Raw genomic sequence first — 12145 nt, forward strand, 5'->3', positions numbered from 1 at the left:
TGGCAGGAGCGCTGTGGTCGGGGGAGGGAGGCCGAGGTGCGTGAGCGTCGGCTGTGTGTGTGGACACTGCCTCCTGCGGGGTGACCGCCCCACAGAATTCCCTGGAAGGACCTGCTTCCCAAGCCTGGTCTCAAGGCCTGTGCCCCCCTCCAGGCGGAAGGAGCTGCTGGGGTTACGATGCCTGGCGTGGGCTTGTGCCATCAGAAGCAGTCTCCTGGGCGTGAGGGGCCCCCCTTCCCGTGGGGTGAAAGCAGTCGGGGCACCATCCCCAAGGTCAGGCTGTCCGTCCTCACCTCACCTTTGTCCTCCTGCCCACAGGGAACTTAGACTCTTAAGAGGGAACTAGAGTAACTGTGAGCAAAGCATAAGACTCTCGGACTGTTAGGAGCCCGACGTCTGAGCCGATGTGGGGTACGCACCCTGAGAGTTACGGGAATCCGAGGCCTCCCTCCCTTTCCCAGAACCCACCAGAACAAGGACAGCTGCGCCCAACGCATCCACACCTGCATTGTTCACCAACTGGGAGTTGATTCTGAACTGTCACAAGTATTTAAAAATATATATATTTGCCTTGACTTTAGAGAGGAAGAGAGAGAAACATCAATGATGAGAGAGAATCATTGTCGGCTGCCTTCTGTACCCCCTTACCCCCACTGGGGACCGAGCCCGCAACCTGGCCATGTGCCCTGACTGGGAATCTAACTGTGACCTCCTGGTTCATAGGTCCATGCTCACCCACGGAGCCACGCTGGCCAGGCTGTCACAAGTATTTTAAAGAAATATGGGTTCCTGGTTTAGTTCACTGGGATCCAAAGAGCTGGAAGGAAAAGCACACGTTTAATTGAATGGCGCTTCCAGTCCGCATGTCACTTCCCTGGCCTCCCTGCAGGCTGTGGGTGAGTGCGGACGCGGAGGAGAGATGCAGCCTTTCCCCAGGCACGGCGCCCCAACTAGAAAGAACAGAGTGGGCAAGCTGCGCGCTCCGGGGCTGACACGCTGACCCCCGACGGGGGACGGGGGGAATGGCCCGGGCAGGCCGGCAGCACCACGCCCGGCAGTGACACGCTGCCCCTCTGACAGGGGACAGGGGGGATGGCCGGGCAGGCCGGCAGCACCACGCCCGGCAGTGACACGCTGCCCCTCTGACAGGGGACAGGGGGATGGCCGGGCAGGCCGGCAGCACCACGCCCGGCAGTGACACGCTGCCCCTCTGACAGGGGACAGGGGGATGGCCGGGCAGGCCGGCAGCACCACGCCCGGCAGTGACACGCTGCCCCTCTGACAGGGGACGGGGGGAATGGCCGGGCAGGCCGGCAGCACCACGCCCGGCAGTGACACGCTGCCCCTCTGACGGGGGACAGGGGGATGGCCGGGCAGGCCGGCAGCACCACGCCCGGCAGTGACACGCTGCCCCTCTGACAGGGGACGGGGGGATGGCCGGGCAGGCCGGCAGCACCACGCCCGGCAGTGACACGCTGCCCCTCTGACAGGGGACAGGGGGGATGGCCGGGCAGGCCGGCAGCACCACGCCCGGCAGTGACACGCTGCCCCTCTGACAGGGGACAGGGGGGATGGCCGGGCAGGCCGGCAGCACCACGCCCGGCAGTGACACGCTGACCCTCTGACAGGGGACAGGGGGGATGGCCGGGCAGGCCGGCCAGCACCACGCCCGGCAGTGACACGCTGCCCCTCTGACAGGGGACAGGGGGGATGGCCGGGCAGGCCGGCAGCACCACGCCCGGCAGTGACACGCTGCCCCTCTGACAGGGGACAGGGGGATGGCCGGGCAGGCCGGCAGCACCACGCCCGGCAGTGACACGCTGCCCCTCTGACAGGGGACAGGGGGATGGCCGGGCAGGCCGGCAGCACCACGCCCGGCAGTGACACGCTGACCCCCGACGGGGGCAGGGGGTAATGGCCCGGGCAGGCCGGCCAGCACCACGCCCGGCAGTGAGCGGAGGCCGGGCTCCCGCCAGGACCCCCGGCCCTCCACACCTCCCCCTGCCCCCCGCGTCCTTTCCCTGTTTATGGAGCCAGTTACACTGAGAGGCCTGTCCTTCAAATAAAGACAGAAGCCTTTGATTGGGGGCGTTAAGGGACTCTCAGCTCATCTCAGTGTGAGCCCTGGGTTTGTGTGATTCTGTGCCTGAGGGGGTCCTGGGCCGCCCTTCCAGTCTTGGGGCGGGGTGAGTGCATGAGTGCCAGCTCGGCAGGCCCCCGGGCAGAGGGCTGGCCCCTCCCTGCTGGGAGGCAGGTGTGGAGCGAAGTACACAGATTCCTGTAGAGAAGCCGGGGTGGGGGGGCGCTTGGTGAGGTGCTCTGTGCAGTCAGTAAGGGGACTTGAAGGGTGGGGACAGGCACTGGGGACAACCCCCTCCCACACCCGCTGGAGTGGGCACCTCCCACATCCGCTCTGTCAAGTGCTCCCACTAGGACGGCAAACGTCCCCACGCAGATGAGCACGGCCTCTGTCCCTCTGGGTCTTTCGCGTGTTTGCATTTGCGTAACCGCAGCCAGTAAACTGCAGAAAGAACGCTGGTCAAGGGCTGGGTTATCAGCCTAATAGTAACAAGTCCAATAACAGCAGAAGCACGGGGGCCCCGTTCGGATCCTGGTTCAAACACTCCGAATGCAAAGACCAGGGCGGGTGTTTGGATGCTGGCGGGATGGTTACTGATATTAAAGAACTGTTAACGCTTAAGAATGGTCATGGCTTTTATGTCTCCTCATGTTTCATGGAGAGCTGGCGTGGCTTTTACACACAGGCGCCCGCCAAAGGGATTATGGATGACATGGAAAACACACTGCACTCTCACAAATTCACCTGTTATTTAAAAAAGGTGAGGTTATGTTGAGGAAGCAGAAAAAGAAATGTCTTCTCATTATTTCATTTATTTCCTTCAGCACCTCTCCCAACAAGATACCCCCCTCACTCGCAGGGAAATGAAGCTGGGGGAGGTGGGGTGACTTCAGGCTCAGCCCGCGAGGAAGGCGCAGGCAGCGTCCCCACCCCATGCCCCTCCTCGGCCTCACCGCTGCCGGTGGCCTTACGGCAGCGGACGGACTGGCCACAGCCCTCCTCGCTCTGGGTTTTTCCAACATCCCACACTGCCCTCTCCGGAGTCACCCTCTGGGGCCGCCAAACGCAGGCCGCGGCCCCGCTGTCCACCGCCGGGCCCTCGGCTGGGCAGTGCAGCCGCCATCTGAGCCGAGGGGGACTGCAAAGTCAGGAAGACAGGCCTCCGGTCCCTGTTACCCATGAGGGGCCCTGACGGGACTAATTAACGTTTCGGTCCTTTGCCTTCTGGCCAGCAGGACAGACAGAAGCCATCAGCACGGCCTCAGAGGCACCAGCCGCCTAGTGTCATCTCTCCCCTGACAGTGCGCAGTGCTCGCTAAGGAAAAGCAAAGCAGGGGGCCTTCCCGGGCTGCCAGGCCTGGGCTCTGGGATCTCAGGTTCTGAGTGGGGATCTGGGATTCAGCCCAGCCCAGACCACAGGCCCCGCCCGGACCACAGGCCTAGAAGAAAGGTGAGGACACAGGGGCTGCGTGTCAGGGGCTACGTGTCAGGGGCCACATGACTGGGGCTGCGTGTCAGGGGCCATGTGGCTGGGACTGCATGATAGGGGCTGCATGTCAGGGGCCACATGACAGGGGCCACATGTCAGGGACCGCATGTCAGGGGCTGCGTGACAGGGGCCGTGTGACAGGGGCCACATGACTGGGGCCGAGTGACAGGGACCGCGTGTCCAGGGCTGGTGAGAAACAGCAGTTCAGTTTACTGACGTCCGCCAACAGCTGCAGGCCTGCCATCCTGGATTATTCAGTGCCTACTGCGTGCCAGGCACAGGCTGGCTTCTGGGTAATTTCATTTTTTAGGCAATAAAACTCTTTCCCCTGAGCACCTCTCTTGACTCTTGAGCTGTGCCTGTGGTCTGGGCCGACAGGCGCCCGGGAGGGACCGGCGATGGGGAAGCCGGCGAATCCCAGGGGCTGGGGAGAGAGATGGACTGTGCAAAGATGCTGAGCAGCACCCCACGCTGGGCAGCCCCCACCCCCCGTCTGCACACGGCTGCCTTGCCGGATTCGCCCCCTCTTTCGGGCCGGACCTGGCTGACTGCCCGGCCTGTTCAGGGCCATCGTGAGCCTTAGGCAGGCATCACCCCCTGTAACTCGGGCAGCGTTCTCCCTGAACTGAAAGCTCCCGAGCCCCATGAGGTCCCCCCGCCCCCCGCTTTCTTAGCACTGGGAGCCTTTACTCCTTCACAGGGATCCCGACACAGAGGGCGGAGTTCTTCCTTTTCTCCCAAACTGGCCGACATGTCCTTGCAGGGCCTTCTGCCCTCATAGCTAAGGCAGGTGTGAAGGTTTGAGGATGGAAACAAAGGTTTTCTCAGTGACCGCCCCCCATTTCATTAAGCAGCCCACCACGCTCTGCACATGGCAAAGCGGCACTGAAATATCTGCACTGTCCTACGGCAAGGCTCCCCCGGCTGCTGCCCGCCTCACACTCACTGCTCCCGAAAGGGTGACGAAACCCAGCTGGACTTTGCCACTCTCTCGGGCCTGCGCTTCAGGTGACCCCGGGTCTGTCCGCATGACCTTTCCTTGGCCCCAGTTCATGGCCACAGCCTTTAACTCAGCTCAGCTGCCTGCAGGACTCGCTCGTGCTGCAGGGAAAGCGGTGTGTCCAGCCCCACAGCCCAGGAGCCTTGGCGCCTCTGCGGCTTAGCAACCTGGAAAGAAGGTTCCGTAAGGAGTGGTCCTGCTGACAGGCCCTTCTCCGGTCCAGACCGTCCACGTTAGACCGATGACGTCAGTGAAGAGGGAAACGAACGTTTGGGAAACGAGGGAGCAGCGTCACCTGCCCCTTTACTGTGCGCAGCTCCTGACTCTCCCCGTGTCACCGCACGCGACACAGCAGAGGCCCGTGTGCACCGGGGACCAAAGCACCCACACCAGCAGCCTCTGTGGTGCCACCTGCACAGGTGGAGGGGGCAGCCCTCCGTCAGCATCCCGGGGACATCCTCTGTCCGAAGCTGTGTCTTTGCTATCCTTCACCACCTGTCGGCTGAGACTGAACCTGGCACGGGACTTGTCCACAGACGTGGACAAAGGCAACCATAGGCAGCCGCCGCTGCACGTTATGGGTACGTTTTGGGGAACACTCTCATCTTTTCCCCAAGAGCAATGTTCACTTTAGAAATTAAATTTCTTCAGAGAAATTCAAGAGACTCTGGAAATAAAATGAATGTTCAAAAGACTAAATCCGAAGCTGAAAGTCGCTGGGAAAGCGAGGCTTCAGCTCGCCCAACTCCGTCCTCCCCCAGCACACGTCCCAGTGCGCCGCAGGGAGCAGCTGGGGGCGGCCCTGGTGGCTCACATGCTTGGACTCTTTAAATATTTACAAATATGTGAGTTCAATGTTGACTTTAAATAGGCAATAGTCTCAGAAATCTAAATGTGTAAAGAAAGAATCACTTCCATAAATACGCCAGGGCTGACTGGGGGTTGGCGCTTCTCCACGCGCCGGGACAGGACGGTCCCGCAGGCTACAGCCCCCCACCCCTGTCCATCAGCCAAGACGGCAGCACCAGGTGGTTCTTGGCCATTTTTCGTTAATCAACTCTTTTCTGCTCCAAAACTTTTAGAGAGAAATTATTTAGGAAAATGTCCCTTTAATCACATCTTTTGCCAGTCACTGGGTGTTTCTCACTTTACTTAAATGAAGTTAGAATTGCCCGACCGGCGTGGCTCAGTGGTTGAGTGTCAACCTATGAACCAGGAGGTCACGGTCAATTCCCCATCAGGGCACATACCTGGGTTGCAGGCTTGATCCCCAGTGGGGGGCAAGCAGGAGGCAGCCAGTCTGTGATTCTCTCTCATCTTTGATGTTTCTATCTCTCCCTCTCTCTTCCTCTCTGACATCAATACAAATATTTTAAAAAAATAAGTGAAGCGAGAATTGGAATGGACGTTAGTGAACAAGTGACGAAGCTTTCCTTTGTTGCATTAGGAAACAGAATCCTGGGAGAGAGAATACTGGCCCCTGGGTGCAGATTCAGATCGTGACCAAACTGAGTCCGTCAGTCTGCTCCTCACCAGCGCTTTCCACTGTGACGAATGACGAGGTAATCGGGTTTTGTAAGCGAATTCTATTGCCAAGGCGATGGAGAACTCCCAGTTGAACGCTTCATGGAGCTTGCCGTTAAAAGCAGGCGGTTTTGTAATGCACGTATGCTGTCCTGACTTGGCTCATGTGGATTTTAAATGCCTGTAAGCACGGAGCCTCACCGTGTTCCCTTCGAGGGAAGGAATGAAAGGTGGGAGCATGGGGGTGTGGGGTGTGGGGCGGGGAGGCGGAGAGCGGAGCCAGGAGAGGCAGGTTGGTTGGGAGGCATTAATTCAAATGTGGCTTTCCCGTTAGGATGCTCGGTCTCGAGTTCTCTCCAGGAGTGCCGCGTGCTACAGGCTCACCACCTCCATGTTCCCCAGCCCCACTCAGGCAGCATTGCGATCGGAACGGTGACCGCATTTACAATGGTACCAGATGCTGAAAAAGACATTCAAGGAATAGGACAGTGATGTCAGAGCCTACCACACGCCAGAGAATCAAAAGGGTCCGGAGGCCCGTGCCAAAGGCGCTTCTCCTCTGCCTCCGCAGGTCCTGCGTGAGCGTTAGTCATGTCCTGGACTTAGAGCGGACTGTGCACTAAGAGGGACAAGAAGCGGTACTGAATGTTGAGTGAATCAGACGTGAAGGTGAGCGGGTCAGTGCGGGAAGTGTTCCGTCCGCATGCCCCGGGGAGTGCGGTGCATGCTGACAAGAACGTCAAAGCGACATCAGTACCACGGCCAACCGCCTGCAGGCAGCTGCCGGTGACAGACCAAACGCCAGGCGGGCTCCACGGCCCACACAATGCCCGGCACACCGATGTCCCAACCATTCCAGAGCCGACCGCGCCCCAAACAATACGGGGCGCTCTAGCCACTACAGGAAAGTACAGAAGGATTTCAAACATCAAGTGGGCTCTAGGCATCTGTTTAAAGTTGTGACAGGCAGGTTGCAATTCTCAGATTTGCAAAAACACAAAAGGAACTAACGAGGCATCATCTCATATTCAGGGAACTTGGGCGCCCCCCTCACCTACCCGTGTTCTCCTGTCCCCGCCTCTCTAGAGAGAGGGACAGGCAGGGCACCGACAGCAGCCAGCACTGACACCTGGCCAGCACCACCCCTGCTTACAACCTATCTACCATGGCATGAATCTACTGTTGCATGAATCTCTTTAATAATAATCTGTGCTTCTGATAACAGCGAGTAAGAGCGGGTTTCATTCCAGTTCCAGTGTCGTTGTGGACAAGTCCCTTTGCTACAATGCTTCTCTATAAACAGCATCTGGAGGTTATTTCTAGGGTAAAAGCCATCAAAAAGAAGTCTTGAGCTGAGAGACAAGAAGTCCTGGCGGCCCCCTGGACTGCTGGGCCTTCCTAGCCAGCGCCTACGGGAGACTCGGGGCGCACAGGGATCACCTGGTTCCCTTCAAAAAACGGAGGCTGGCCCACCTTATTCAGACCCACTCCTGGAGAAACGCCCTCCTTGTCTGCATCGGCCAGGATTGTGGGTTAAATTTTCCAACAAGTCAGACAGGTGCTCTGACTGCTGCACCCAGACACGTAGGATCCCCCAGAAAACTGTCCAGCTTAAGGGACCAAGGGGGGCTCACAGGCATCTCCATCTGCCAAGAAGAATGGCAGCCGATACATGACCTCCATGGCCAGCGCCTTCTGTCTGCAGCCCTGCTGCTTCCTTCTACGGAGAGTGTGAAGGCCTGGGCCACGCAAGCCCCTGCCCCCCGCCCCCCAACCAGGTGAAAGCGGACGGTCACTGGGCGCAGGCGGTGTTGCCTTTCCACAGTCACCAACCCTCACACCCAGACCAGGCAGGCAGCTTGGCTCCCTTTCACCGAGAGGGAAACTGAGACGCAGAGAGGAAGGGAGCTGCCGGTTCACTCCGAGGGCATGGGGGAGCCAGGCTTGGAGCCGGGCAGTGCGGTGTGAGTCGTGCTGGACCTTGAACGCACAGCCTTGCCTGCGCGCAGCAGATGCTCCAGGGCACAGGGTCCCCCGTGTCCCTGTCCTGGCTCCGCTCACAGCGGAGACAGTTGTCCCTGCAACCAAGCACCTTCCACCTGCTCCCCCCGAGGGCTCTGGGTGCCTCCCCAGCAGACGCCCTATCTCCCCATCCACCTGCTCCCCCAGGGCTCTGGGTGCCTCCCCAGCAGACGCCCTATCTCCGCGCTTGAGCCGAGCCAGCGCTCACCTTTCCAGGCAGGAGTGGGGCAGGGCGGCCAGTCCTTTGCACATGTTGCCGGCGGGCTCTTCGCTGTGAGCACAGTCTCAGCAGATGCGTCTGCGAAGGAACTTCACTTCGGGAGTGTCTGGGCCGGCTCCCCCTCGGCTCCACGGGGGCCCTGGAGCTGCGGGGCCGGTGGCCAATCCAGAGCCCGCAGGGGCGGGGCGGGGGGGGGGCGGGGCCTGCGGCCTGCAGACCCAGGGCTGGGATCAGCAGCAGCGTCCCCTGTTCCACCGGGTCTGGAGCCCCCGCAGCTGCGGGCTCGGCCTGAAGCGCCGAGGAAGCGCCTCAGGTCCGTCCAGGTCGCGCCCTGGAAGGACTTCGAGGGCCCCGTGGACACAGATCCCACGATCCCGGGGATGAAGGATGGAAACGTGGACTAAGGCAGCAACACTTGTACACCTCCCTGCTATTTCCTTATAGTACCTGCTAACCCAGCGGTTCTCAACCTGTGGGTCGCAACCCCTTTGGGGGTCGAACGACCCTTTTACAGGGGTTGCCTGAGACCATCGGAAAACACATATATAATTACATATTGTTCTTGTGATTAATCACTATGCTTTAATTATGTCCAATTTGTAACAATGAAATTGGGGGACACCACAACATGAGGAACTGTATTAAAGGGTCGCGGCATTAGGAAGGTTGAGAACCACCCATGACTAAGAGATCTGGGGGTTTGTCTTTGTAGTTTTCTTCGGAGAAGTGTAATTTGTAAAGGAAGACTTTTCACTGTGAACCTGCATTTAATTGCGTTACAGTTGAGATAACGTCTGGAAATTTTAAGTTCTGTTGAAATAAATTTGTTGTGTTTTTCGTAAATATCCCTTATGTGTGTGGACATGTATGTCTTTCTGTTGGGGCAGGCATGGCCCTGCACATTTGTAGCTACGGTAACTATTTCATTCGAGTCTCCACACTTTTTCTGTGTATCAGTTACTGATGGAAATTCTTTAATATTCCCAATGTGAGATGGTTTTTCAAGTTCTAGTCACTGGGACAGTATTTGCTTTGTACATTTTGAAGCTTTATTGTTAGGTCCCTACAAGGCCATGATCTTTGTACCTTTTAACTGAGTAGGCTTTCTAAGAATCTGTATCTAATACCTATGATTGTCTCTTTCAATGAATTTTGCTCTCAAATCTATCTTGTTTGATATGAATATTTCTACCTAACTTGTTTTGATTAGTAGTGACCTATGTTAGTAATTTCTGGGTATTTTTTTTAAAATTAAAAAACATATCTCCATGTTTCAAATCCAATAGTCTAAGTCCCTTCATAATTGGTAAGTGTAATTCCTTTTCCATTTGTTGATCAGGCATGTGGTTATACTCTGCGTGAACATTTTTTATCCTTTTTCTAAACATGGAGTTTATTTATTCCTTTCTATTAGGCTTGACTCATTTGATGGTGATGCATCCTATTATTTTAATGGCTACCCATACATTTTAATATGCTTATTAAATTCATTTTAAGTCTAAACTTTACTTAGTAACTCTCTCCTGGCCCCTGATAAAACAAAAGCCTGGGCTCCCACTCTACCTCCTTCTCCTGCTGCTAAAGAAAACCGCCCACTCAACAGTAACTCACTGTTTCCGTTCTCACTGTCTCAGGGCTGGTCCGCGGAGCTCGTCCTCGCCCCTCGGGGGTGAACCTCTGGCACTCTCTGTCTCCCACTGTACTGTCTCCATGTATTTCCCTCTTGTTTTAGTGTTTCTGTCTGAGAGGACCCGTGGGTGTGGACTTCACAAATCATTGTATTTCTAAAAAAAGACGCTGCTGGTTGCAGAGTCTTAGTTGCAGAATTCAGTGCCTGTTCGCTGAGCAGTGTGATTTACCGCTTTCTCGCATCTGTGATTTGCTAACTGTCCCGTGGGCCGTGGCTGCTGGGGGTGAGGTATCTCTGGGGCCCATTGGGGTTTCCTCCAATGAGTAGAAAGGGCCTCGTGTGTCTTGGTTTCTAACCCTGCCAGGGACTTTCTTCAGCGAGATTTTTGGATGAGGCTTCATTTCTCAGGTCTCTGTTCTCTCTCAGAGCTTCCAGTGGGCAAGGCTGAGTCACTTTCTGAACCATTTCCTGCCTTCACTTGATGTTTTTCATATCTTTAAACTTCCGAGTGACATTCGAAAGGGTTTTCTCAATGTTACCTGCCAGGTCACTAATTCTGAATTCAGCTGTGGCAATTCTACCCTTTACCCTCAACGTGAGGTGTTTGCTTTCTTAAAATTTAGAGAGCTATACATTTAATTTCTTAGATTTCTACTGGACCTATTTGAATAACTATCCTTGTCCCAGTTTTATGAAGATAACGTGCTGTTTTATTGCCTTAACTTTCTTTTGCATTTGATACGTTATCGTCCCCCAATTACATTTGACGTTCACTATTATTCTGTGTTGGCTTCAGGTGTACAGCATACTGCTAGGCAATCATACGCCTTATGCAGTGCCCCCTGATATTCCCAGCACCCGCCTGGCACCGTACAGAGTCACTGCGATATTTTTACTGTATTCCCCGTGCGGTACCTGATGTCCCTGTGCTGTTCTGTCACTGCCAATCCGCACTTCTCAATCCCTTCACCCTTTCTCCCAGCCCCCTCCCGCCCCCCGGCAACTATCAGTCTGTTCTCTGTATTTATGAGTCTTTTTATCTTTTGTTTGTTCATTTATTTTGCTTTTTAGATTCCATATATCAGTGAAATCATAGGGCATTTGTCTTGCCCTGCTGGCTTATTTACTTGGCATAATGCCCTCCGGGTCCACCCATGCTGTACAAACGGTAAGATTTCATTCCTTTTTAGGCCAAGGCATGTTCCGTTGGAGACATGCACCACTTCTTTATCCAGCTCCTGCTGATGGGCACTTGGGGTGCTTCCATGGCTCGGCTAGTGTTAACAATGCTGCAATGAACATATGGGTGCGAGTATCTTTTTGAATTTGTGCTTTGGGTTTCTTTGCATACATACCCCAGGAGTGGAATCACGGTGCCTTACATTGTTAAAAACACATACCTGTATTTTAAGGGATGTCGCTAGCCTTCCAGGAGGGCAGTGTGGCCCCGTGGTTATGAGCACAGACCAGAGACAGAAAGGGCCTCCTTCGAGCAATAGCTCTGCCACGAACTCTGAGCGGAGTCCGTAAAGCCTCGCAGCTCGGTGCCGTTTGCAAAGTGGAGCTTAAGGGGATGACGACCATGACAGGTTTGTGCCGGGCTGTGCAGAAACTCACTGCGGACTCACTATCAGAATCCCCTCCTTTGTCCCTTTAAACTTTGTCTCCATGACCCGGAGGTGTCCATGGCCTTCCATCCCATCCGGGATTTTACGTTTTGTGGAATTGCCTCCTGTGGCAGAGCTTTCTCCCAGGTGTCCTGCCCCGGGTTCCGGACTCTGCCCCAGGTTTGTGCTGTGTCATGGCCAGAACCTGGGGGGCAGGGGAGGGCCCAGCTAACGCACCTGGGATCCTGAGCCGAGGCCGGAGGCAGTGGAGGAAGAGGAGGGGCTTTGGGGGCTTATTCCAGCTCGTTAACCAAGAGAATGATGTGAAGATGACGATTTCTGTGACGTGCGGGTGGGAACTCCAATTGTAAGGAATTTGCTAGTGAGTGGAAGTGGAGGACGTTGAAGCAATATGCGAGGACCAGTCTTTCGGGAAGTTTGGGGCGACTGGAGGAGAGCAGTGATACGCTGACTTGAGCAGTGGTGCCGCTGAGAATTCTTTTAAAAGCATGAGCGAGAGGTGAGCGTGTCTGCCGGGTGGAGAGGGGCAGGCTGACGTCTGAAAGGAGGCCG

General features: G+C 56.1%; 1 protein-coding gene across 1 annotated transcript in view; it reads right to left on the reverse strand.

Moving 5' to 3' along the window:
* Positions 1–8458, reverse strand: part of RGS5 (regulator of G protein signaling 5) — a 36957-nt gene extending 28499 nt beyond the window's left edge. The window contains exon 1 of the mRNA XM_036343977.1: positions 8324–8458. Coding sequence (XP_036199870.1) covers positions 8324–8367 — 44 coding nt within the window. The 5' untranslated portion in view covers positions 8368–8458. The remainder of the gene's footprint in view (positions 1–8323) is intronic.
* Between the last annotated feature and the right edge of the window lie 3687 nt (positions 8459–12145).

The sequence above is a fragment of the Myotis myotis genome, unplaced genomic scaffold (assembly GCF_014108235.1).
Source record: "Myotis myotis isolate mMyoMyo1 unplaced genomic scaffold, mMyoMyo1.p scaffold_m19_p_18, whole genome shotgun sequence".
NCBI classification, from domain to species: Eukaryota; Metazoa; Chordata; class Mammalia; order Chiroptera; family Vespertilionidae; genus Myotis; species Myotis myotis.